At 48.4% G+C, this 10,788-nt stretch overlaps 1 protein-coding gene across 1 annotated transcript in view; it reads left to right on the forward strand.

Moving 5' to 3' along the window:
• The first annotated feature begins 622 nt into the window (after positions 1-622).
• The window catches only part of Nxph1 (neurexophilin 1), a 292,033-nt gene continuing 281,867 nt past the window's right edge, over positions 623-10,788 (forward strand). Inside the window, exons 1-2 of the mRNA XM_015488256.2 lie at positions 623-1,600; positions 2,436-2,599. Coding sequence (XP_015343742.1) covers positions 2,546-2,599 — 54 coding nt within the window. The 5' untranslated portion in view covers positions 623-1,600; positions 2,436-2,545. The remainder of the gene's footprint in view (positions 1,601-2,435; positions 2,600-10,788) is intronic.

Below are 10,788 nucleotides of genomic sequence, written 5' to 3' on the forward strand. Positions count from 1 at the left end.
AAAAGGCGTTGGCAACCCGGCCTACACTAGAAGGGCCTAGTGTAGAGTCTGGAATCTCAGGGGATACTGGTTCGATGGTTGTGTGCTGGGGAGGATGGAGGGAAGAAGAATAGAACAGGATTTGAGGGATAATTGCGGGGGGGGGGGGGCAGGTAGAAAAATAAAGATGCTGAGACACACACAGAGAAGCAGAAGGGAAGTAAAAAGACACCAAGGGACTGAGACACGAACGATGGGAATGAAAGAGGAGAGACCTACAACGCACAGACGATAGATAGATAGCAACCCCAAAGGAATGATAGAAAAACTCAAAGAGTCAGAGACAGAGCACAGAGGACGAGTATTGGAGACTGATGGGAGGTGTCCCTATCAAGGGAGGTGGCAATGGCTCCAAACATCCCGCATTCTCGCTCGGCCCAGCCGGCGGCCCAGCCGGCGAGTGGAGTCAAGAGAGTCCAAGGTCGCCCAGTCCTCTCCGCTGCCGCGCGCTGAATGGCTGGCAGTCCGCGGCACCCCCGCCTCTGGCCACGCAGCCACAGGTCCGCGGTGCGTCGGCGCCCCGCCCGAAGTCGGCAGGGGCGCCCCGCACTGTCTGAGGCGGGTTCTTGCCCTATGCACCTCCCCGCCACTCTGCCTGCGGTTGCCGTCCTCTGGGGAGAGGGCGCTGCGGCCACCAGAGGCGCCGCAGGAGCTACTTCTTCCTGCTGGCCCAGTTCGCCGAATGCCTAAGAGTGGGATCTATTTACTTGGGGTATTAATGAGTCTTTGAGAAACCGTTCACACACGTGCCAATGTAATTGTCGGTGTCAGGAATCTAGACACGCCAAGCCGCGGCCCTGCGGAGAAACCATCACCGCTGCGCGGGGAAACCTAGAGATCTGCAGAGCGTCCCCCGGTGGCCGGGCAGGGCCACGACTCCCCCATCCCTTCCCCTCGCCCAGCGGTTCCAGGGCTTCTCAGTGTCGCGGGTAAAGCAGCTGCTGCCTTGTATGCCCACAGCCTACAAATTCTCACCACCTCACCCCACCCCTCCTTTAGAAACTAGGACTGTCCGTGTCTGCTGTTTGGCTTTTTTTTTTTTTTCTTCCCTTCCAAAAGGCCAGTATCTTATCTCAAGTTCAAGTTCCGAGGACTTGCCCAGTCTCCTCCCCTTCAATCATTTCTACCATCCTCTGGCATCCGCGGAAAGCTGGGAATCCTGGGCTGCTGGTCCCAGTGCCAGCTTTGGCAATCCCAGTCTGTCCGGCACAGCAGCCCGGCGCATTCTCTTTTATCCCTCCCATTTTTCTTCCTCCCTTTTATTCTTTTCTTTCCTCCTCTACTTCCCCCTCCCTCTTTTGCCTCTTAAGTTTCCTGCACCGTGAATCCAACTGTGCCAAGCCTGGGCTCTCGCGAACCAATCCAGAGCGCGACCCGGGCATTGGGACGCCGACTCCGCCAAGGCTGGAGGAGGCAGCTGGACCCGTCCTCGCCCGAGCATGGAGACGGAGCTCCAGGGAGGGCACGTCCGGGGCGCTGGAGACGCCAGGCCCGAGTAGCTCCTCCATGGAGCCTGCCCAGAGCGGTCAGTGCTCGCCGGATTCTCCTCCAGTCCTGTGTGGTAGGTACCCTTCGCCTTCACTGTTTCCAGAAGGGACACCTTGGGGCAGGGTCGTAGAAGCCAGTAAGGAGCGGCGGGGAGGGGGAGAGAGCATGCCTGGCAGGTGAGCCTCCCAGCCCCAGGCAGGTTTGTACTCTAGAAGTTAGCAACTGGCTGTGCCCCTTGACTAGCAAAAAGTAGTGCTAGTGATGTGATGTGTATGTGTGTGTATATCTGTATGTGCAGGGGACTCGAATGGGTAAACTGAGCCCTGCTTTCCTATATGCAAATTGCAACCCCTTTCCCCACCCCCACTTCAGCGAACGTGTTGATACATCCAGCACCTAATCCTGGTCAGTTCTACCTACCCCTTTCTTTCACCGCGCCCCCTCGCTCAGTCTCTCCCCCTCTCTCTTTCTCTCTCTGCTGGTGTGTACGTGTGTGAGCCTTGCCAGGGCTGGCGAAGAACCAGCCGCCGCCTCTTGTCCGAGCTGCCGGGCTATCAAACGTTAGGGCAGGACTCGCTGCCAGAAACAGTTGGGCTCTGAACCAGCCTGCACGCGGCTCTGTGTGCCCAAAGCCTCCGGCCTCGGCCGCCCCGGAACTCACACCCAAGAAGCGCAGGGCGCAAGGAGCCCCTCACCCTCCCGCCCGCCCGCCCGCCCGCCTGCCTGCGGACTGCGCGCTCGCTCATTTCAGACGCTGGATTTACTCGCTTTCCAATTTTTCGCACCCCCATCTCAGTTTTTTTTTTTTTTGGTCCACCCCTCCCCGCCGCGACCCCCTTTCCCCGCTTGATCGCCAAGCCTAACCTTGCCCGCGTGGTCATGGGTTGTCTAATTTCATTTGTATCTAGGCTGCTGAGAGCGCTCCTTGCTCTGTAAAGTGGATGTCAGGTGGATCTATGTTTTTGAAGGAACAAAGACTCAGCGAAGGCACCGCCAAGGAAGTTTGAGACGCGGGAGGATGCAGGCTGCGTGCTGGTACGTGCTTCTCCTCCTGCAGCCCACGGTCTACTTGGTAAGTCGTGGCGGGTCGGGCGCCTCTGAAATTCCTCTCGGTCCGGGAGGCCAGGCAACTGGGGGCGCGCGAGAGGAGTGTGAGGCCGCCAGTTCAGCGACAGTGTTCCTAGTGACTGTGTTGGAACAACTTTGGGAAGCTGGTCTCTAAATTCCTGCGGGATTTTCTGGGGGGTTCTCACCCCCATAGCCTTCTCCAGTTTCCCTTTTCCTAAGTGTGGTTGTAAACGGCCGACGGGGCACCCCAGACGTCCAGAAACCAAAGAAGTGGTGGGACTAGATGGTTTTGAGGAAGAGGGCAAAGAAGAGGGGTGGAAGGCATGGGATTTTTAGTAGTTCATCCACAGAGTTTAAGAGAAAGGAATGGGAATGGGGTTAAGGGGCTGAAAGCACAAATCTGCCTAAGTCTGTGACTTTGAAATTCAATGTACCCACCCCCTCCACCAGTTTGGAGATGTGGCACACATAAAGAAATGCAGGTAACTTACTTTGACTGGGGTGGGGGGAGTTCAGACAGGATTTAGTTCCGCTACCAAGAACACTATAAATCAGAGCTGGATCAGAGATACTCCAGCAAGGTGCCCCACTCCAGTTCCTTTCAAAAACCTTTTTCCATCAAATACCAGAACCCGGGTTCAAGTGCCCACCTCCTTATGAGAAAATGACGGGCCTTGTCTCCAGGGAGATAAACCTAAACAAAGCCGCCGTCAGGGTCCACCCAGAATAGTTTTCTGGGATTAGGTCTTTGCACAGTGTAGGAACTCACTCCAGGGAGAAGGGCTTTGTTGTGAATTGGGAACTAAAGACATCACCAGAGAAGAGTGCACTTTCCCGGATCTGGCTTTTGGGAGGGCCAGGGACACTAGCCACTAGCACTCTGCTGGTGAAGTTGTACTCTGTGAAAAAAAAAAAACAAAAAACCCAACAGTGGGTCCTGGGCTGCAGAAGTGTGCCCAGGACTCAGTGTGTTCTGCCTAGGGTTGAGGAGAATTGGAGCCGCCTGGCTTACTAGTGAGGCAGGATAAATGGGATTGGAGGTGGTGCTGGTGCTCCTGAACCCCAAGATCTTCAGAATCCTTATAATCCTGGGAGCAATAAGGTTGCCATCCTGCAATTGTCTGCGTTTCTCAGGTTTCTCGGTCAGCCTTTGCCCTGGTACATGTGACTGCAGGGCTGCGAGTTATGTGAAATTTATATATATGAGAGAGAGGGGGGGGGGAGAGAGAGAAGAGGAGAAGACAAGAGAATATGAATATGTGTATTTAACAGGCTCCAGCTTCAGTTTCAGATCCCTGTCTTTGCACCTTTATCTCCTGACCATAGCTGCCGCGGACGCCAGAGGGCGCTGCGCATCTGTGTCCTCGCCCACAGGACACCTTGGGGTAAACAGGTGAAAGCCTGGGCAGCCAATCCAAAAGAACAGCTTCTCTGACTCCGTCACTGAAGTCTGTGCCTTCTACCGCTAGAACGCAGACTGAATGCAAAGAGTGTCCGTCCCAATTCCCATTTTCTATCCTTTTCGCCCCCACCTGTGTCCAGTTAGCCCACTGACATTGAGAGCCCAAAGTTGGAGGGCAGAAAGTTTGGTCAGAGGAAATACAGATTTTCTTTCTTTCTTTTTAAATTGAGGGATAGGGGAGGGAATGTACAGTGAAAGCGACAGAGGAGGAATATTAACGATTCCCTTGACTATCGTAACCGCCTGCCCCTCTCCTCTGCATGCCTTTACGCATGACCTGAACCTCAGGACCGTTCTTGCGTCCTTGGGCTGTGCTCACACACACTGCAAGGGCTCCCTGCTACGGTGCAGTTTATTGCTTGAAGCAAGTATTTCGATAGTCTGGAAAATAATCTATCAAAAGCAGAAGTGAAATCAATACGTTGTGTTAAATTTTAAATGTGTTTGTTGGCAGTTAAACCGTTTTCCACTCATTACAACAACAGTGCTGGATTTATTCTAATGCGCTGCGTTCTCAACAACAAGAGCATTAATTCTCCTTTAATTGTAAACTGGGAGCATTTGAAAACCATTCAGTGTGCAAATTATGCTGATTCAATTACCGTTTAGTTACAGACTTCATTACCTGAATGCCTTTTGGCAATACAGAGAAAGGAGACAATTTTTCCAATTTCACTCAAAACAATACGATATGTGAACAATAAAATAGAGAAGACGATTTAGAAGTCCATTCTTTTCTCTCCAATCTAAAGTTGTTTTGTGTGTAGGGGATTAGAAAACAAACACACACCACAAAAACAAAAGGCTGGTGGCCATGACCCAAAGCTGTATTTCCAGGGATTGTAATCCCATGGTTATTTCCCAGCAAAATTCCAAGCTGTTTTCTTGATGAAGGAGGAAGCTGACTTTTACCATGGAAATGAATATAAAGGGTGAACTGGGCAGTCAAGTCAGGATGGTTTTAGGCAAATAAAGAAGCAGGGAACCTTGATTAAAACTCTAGGGCAATGAACAGATCAAGAAGTGATCAAGGCTTCTTCGTCCATCTATTGTATTGAACACAAGACACAGTAACTGAATCTACCATTTATTTGTAGTTGCACACCAAATCATCTCAGCCTTTTGCAAAAATCTGCAATAAATGCATACAGGTTGTCAGGAGCTGCTTCAAATTATACTCCAAGAAGGCAAGGGTGGCAAAGCCATTATTTTATTTTTTCTTTGAACTGGCATGAGCTAGAGAGGAATTGAATAAGTAATTTTCTGTCTGCCTGAGCTCACACCACTACCTAAATGACTGGAACACTCTATATATGCCTTGCTTTCTAGCTAATACATCTAGCATACCTTCCTTTTGTGTTCGTGGAATCCCAGTTGTTTCCCAAGGAATAATTAACACATTATGCCCAGGGAGCAGGACATGTTTAAATATGTTTCATACAGAAATATTCAAGTTTTTGCCTGTAAAAGATAACTTAAATATCTCCAAATTTTGGGGAAATTTCTTATGGAAAAAACTGTCTAACCAGCAAATAAATGGCCAATACTTAAGCAACAATTTCTGCCTGTGTCTTTGAGAACATTTATCAGGTATGTTTCTTGGCCCAAGATTCTCTGAATACCTTTTCTAGGTTGAGGATTTTGAATCTCTTTGTGTTTGTTGAAAGATGGGTCTTTCCTAGTTCTTAGTAGAGGCTTAACCTGGTATTACATTGGGAAGCTAATTAGAAATACATTTGCAAAGGTACCCTTTGAAGCACATTAGTTATAATACTCAAATATCACCAAGGGGTACATTCCAGTCATAAATGTACAGTGATAGAAAACCTCTTAAAAATTAAGGTAAGGAAAATTTCAGTGTACTAAATGTTTTATATTGAAGATTTAAATTTTGGAAATCAATAGGAGAGAAACTTATGGTTTAACTTGCTACAGTTATTTGTATAGTCTACTATCTTTATTCTCCTGTAAGTTCTGGACTAATTCCAGGGTATTTTCAGTATGATATAATGGGATAACAGTTCAGCATTTTATCTATATTGAAACACATACTGGGATAAAGTAGAAAAATATGATTTCTTGTTCTAAAGAATGGGGCGAGGTCCTAAACTGAGTTACTCTCAGTGGATCAAGCTGTAGCACAGGGCAGGGAATAGGGAGAGTATTTCCCAGTAGAAAATGTGGTATTCTGTTTGGGGGCTCACCTGTGGTAATTCTCAGATAAAGAACTGAGTCCAACGAACACTTTCTAATCATGCCAATGAAAAAGTTACACAGAAATTGAGTCCAGATTATCTGACAAGGGGAAGAAGATGTTTTCTCTTTCCCTTCCCTCCCTTCCCCCCCCTCTTTCTTTCTTCCTTCCTTCCTTCCTTTCTATCAGTCATACATTCATGGCACTAGTCTAACAAGAAAAGCTTCTACTAGTTCTGCTAGAAATTCAAATAGCTAATAATCAAGTTGTTTTTTAAATAAAAATGAACAAGAATTGAAAACCCTTTCTAAACCTTGTGTCACAATACTTTGAACCATCTATTTGCTCAAATTTAGGGTGTCCTTACAATGTAAATTCTACATCATTTGTTTAATTGAGGTTAAAAAGAGGATTAATGCATCCACAGGATCACTACCTGTGCACTACCTATTTGCCTTTGGTTAGAAGGCAAACCATTTGGGTAAATTCCACTCATTATGGCAGTGGTTGTTTAAAAATATGGAGACTGGGGGAAAGCAGAAGGAAAGAAACTCCCACTGTCTGTTCTTTGAAGAAGGCATGTGTATTTCGTGTCCTTTGAAAATTAAGCTAGCTCCTCACTGGAAATTTTACTCAATTTGAGCTTATTGCCAAAAATAAAGTAAAAATGGATTAGCTACCTAACAGTAACTTTAAGTATTTTCTATGAAGGCTAGTTCATAGAGACAATACTAGAATTTTCCTATAGCACATTTCCTGACTTTTCTACCCAAGACCAACCTTCTAGACACAGGATTAAACCTAGATTTTTAGAGGGGCCTATGTCCCAGTAGCACAACAGGAGAACTCATGAGCCCCACAGGAGTACTCCAGAGTTTTGTAGGACAGGGAAGGAGAAGTTCCTACTATTCCAGGCATTTTCCTGAAATGCCCAACTCTCCATTGACCAGGAAAGCAGCTCTTTGAAGTGTGTGAGAAGTACTTGGATGGGTTGCCCTTTTGCCCCATTTCCACAAGTATTATGTTGAGGCCTTCTAGTGACAGCTTCAGAGAAACTGCCTTCAGTATTAGAGGGACAAGACCAGAATTGCTGCAACTCTGTTAGCAGTGTTTTCCCAGAAAGCTATTAAATTCGTGGCTCCTTATTGTGCGAAGTTGATTTCTATTTGGCTTTGAATTGTTGACGGCTATTTCCCCCTTAATGAAAGTGTTGTCTGGGTGAAAAATATATCCGGTGGCAGGGAAATTGGTTGATTTTTTTGAGATAGGTGCCCAATGTCCTACTTTCCTATCCGAGGGAAGGTTTTCTGCAGACTACAGAAATTGACAGCATTGTGCGGGTAATAACCACCGTCGACAATATTTTCAAAAGGGCATTTGAGTGATGAAAGCATTTGGATATTGCTTTTTCAAATAAGCAATTTTCTATCCTGGGCTTGTTTGATTTTATAGTGGGTGGGGAGTGCAATAGGGAGCAGCTGGGGAGAAGGGGCCACACTTTGGCAAAGGGATGCCTCCCCATTTGTCCAGTCCTGAAATACTGAGGTGCTTGCTACCTGGGATTCCGGAGTCTGAAGAGCCCTTAAGGAATGAGGCTTAGATATTAAGAGCAAAAGGGAATCCCGACAAAGAGGAAAGACACCACTTGCCCTCCTCTGCCCATGAAGCAAGCCAATGGAAGTTTGCCTGAAAGTTTGCCTGCTCTCCAGCAGCAAGTTAGAAAGTGTGCATTGTTTTTTTTAAACAAAAAAAGTGCCTAGATTTAATTCGGTTCAAGAAAGTTCCCTCTGAGCAATCACGTCCTAAGGGAGTTTCAGATTTCTTGTAAAACCTTAGCAGCTCTAGTTTATTTAATTAAAGGAAGGAGAGAGGGTCCACTGGTCTCCGCGTCCACTGGTCGGGAGCGGTCGGGTCAGCAGCTACAGGGTGCAACCTGATCACTAGGCGGGTCTGCGCTTTCTCTTTCCCCTGCATTCTCCTCGCCACCATTTGTCTGGTCCCGTCACGAGTTTGCTGGAAGTTGCGGTCTTGATTTATCCGCTAGTCAAGTTTCCGACCAGCTCTTTTTCTCCATGTCAGCACTAACCCCTCCCGGAGCTTGGTAAACACAGCGCGCACATTTTTCTGCTGTGGATTGGCATGTTGACGACTCTGCTTGAAGGAATGTGACAATAAAGTGGAAAACCAAAGCTTGGCAAGCACTTAATCAAGGATAAAAAGGTTCCGCTGTAAGGATGTCACTCAATTTATTGTGAAAGTCGAATGAATTACGTTTAATGAAAGTGCTCCCCAGATGAATATTACCAGCAATTTCCTGAGTTGGCTCTGTCAGCTCGAGATGAGGAAATGCCAACCCAGATCAGAAAAGAGCGCCGGTCTCAATTACCATGCAAGCTTTCCAAGAGCGGCTTTTTATTGAGGTGATATATATTGGCGGCTTCTTCTCGCCCCTCTATGCGCTCAAGAGCGTGTTTGCGTATTTTCCAAGTTTGCCGTCTGCCCTCGCGGGTTGCTGGCTGTTGCTTAAACTTCAGATGAGCGCGCCGCGTCTCTGCTGCGGGCTGAAAACTCAATTTACTTACTTTGTAAACAGTTATTCCTAGTATATTTTATTTACTACAGATATGGGGGCTGGCGGGTGTATGTGTGAGGCGGAGACAATTCCCTTGCTCCATGCCCTGTGTTACAGCGAGTCCCTTGTCACCTAGACATGGGCTCCAGATAGTGGAAAAGGAGTTGGCGCTGGGAGTGGAGGCGTTGGAATGGTACATTCTTTGGGTTCCCGGGAGCATCAAGAAAGCAGCACGTGCTTCTCGGGGCCAAGCTCAGAGAAGCTTTCCCAACTTCTTCTTCTTTTAAATTAGTGTGGGTATTTTACTCCTTTAAGCCGGAAATACAAAAGGGGGGGAGTACACAGGCCGCAGCCAGAACGCATCGCCTTATCTGCATAAGAATGGAGAACCGGAGGCTTTTCTTGTGCTGTTTCTCTCTCCCACAATATGACAAATTGCTGCTTAGAAGAATCTAGTGTTTCCTTAGAAACTGGCTCCCGGGACTCTGCGCGTCCCCGCTGAACCTGCCTCCGACCCGGCCTCGCCCATCACCCCAGCCGACCTAATGGATTCTGACGCGAAGAATCCGAGCTGCCGCTGCGAAGGGCTCCAAGCACAGCCTATCGGAGGGAGGGGGTGTCCTCCTCATACTTCATGCCTTACTTCTCAGATCTCCTCCCCACCAACTGACTGTTAAGGCCATTGCAAGTCGTCTTCTAAGATAAGAAGAGACAAACTTTCTTCGACATAGTCTTCAGACCCTCCACTCCTGAAACTCAGTCCTCTGCCGGAAGCCACAGTGTTTGGGCCCGGGGAAATTTCCCAGCCAGAGTCGCTGCCACCACAGAATGCACTTTATAGTCTACTTTTAGCCTCAGTTGATCTAGAGCTTCCCTAGAGGTTTATGAAAACACAGGAGCCACACTCTGGGGTCTGAAACCTAAGCCCCCAAACCAAAACGTTGCTTCTGGGAAACTTTGTCCACCCAGCCCAGCCTCGGTGCTCTTGGGGCAGCGGGATGGACAGCGGCATTTCTCTGAAGAGAAGCCGCCAGTACCCAGATCGATTGGGTTGCTAAAGCGATGCTTCAGAACCATGGCCAGCGCCGCAGGCTCCGCCCCTTCTAGTGCAAGCCGCGGCTTGGGCTAGGTCCTTCTTAAGGTCGTGTTAGCGTTCTCCGTTTACCGCCCAGTTGCGATTGTAAAGACCCACTTCCCTCTGCCAGTCATTTGGGAACACCAAGCTGCAATCGCTAGGCCCCCAAGGTGTCCTGCGGTTAGAACCTCTAGTTTGCCACCCCCACCCCTTTTATGGTTGCGTCGTCACGTGATCGCCGCAGTTTATGCTGTGTGGGGGGAGGCGAATCTTTCTTTTTCCCACCCTCTTGTCCCTAACCTCCACTCCTTCTCACAGTTCATTAATTTAATCTGCCCCCCCCCCACCCCGCAAACAGAAACATGTGCCATATAATGCAGAGCATCGAAGTGCCCTTCAGTGATGTAAAAACCTCTTTTGATAGACAAGAATACTGAGAATCCTAGAAGGAAACCAGCTTTGTCTCAAGAATAAAACTAGATGGGGGAGAAGGTGCTCCTTCCTATTCCAACCCCCACCTGCGGGGAACAAGCCTGCTGAACTATCCAGACGCCTTTAAAAGCAGCGCGGTGGGGGTGGGGTGGGGAGAGTCCTAATTATTATGAATTTCTGAAGGAACAGTAATTATTCACGGGGAGCAGGACAAACCGCGGCCGGGGCAAGGGAATCGATATATTTGCTATCGAAAGTGCCTAGCTCGCCTTTAATGCAGACGAATGGGGATGCAGCCTCATTATTTTCCGTGGTTTGGCTCGCCGGCGTGGGGCACGGTGCAGCGTAGAATCTATCATCATTAGACCCGGGATGGGGCGAGAGAGTTCCTCTTTATTTACTTACTAAACAACAACAAACCTACTAGCCGACCAAACAACTCCCCCCCACCCCCACCC

The sequence above is a fragment of the Marmota marmota genome, unplaced genomic scaffold (assembly GCF_001458135.2).
Source record: "Marmota marmota marmota unplaced genomic scaffold, marMar, whole genome shotgun sequence".
Taxonomy (NCBI): domain Eukaryota; kingdom Metazoa; phylum Chordata; class Mammalia; order Rodentia; family Sciuridae; genus Marmota; species Marmota marmota.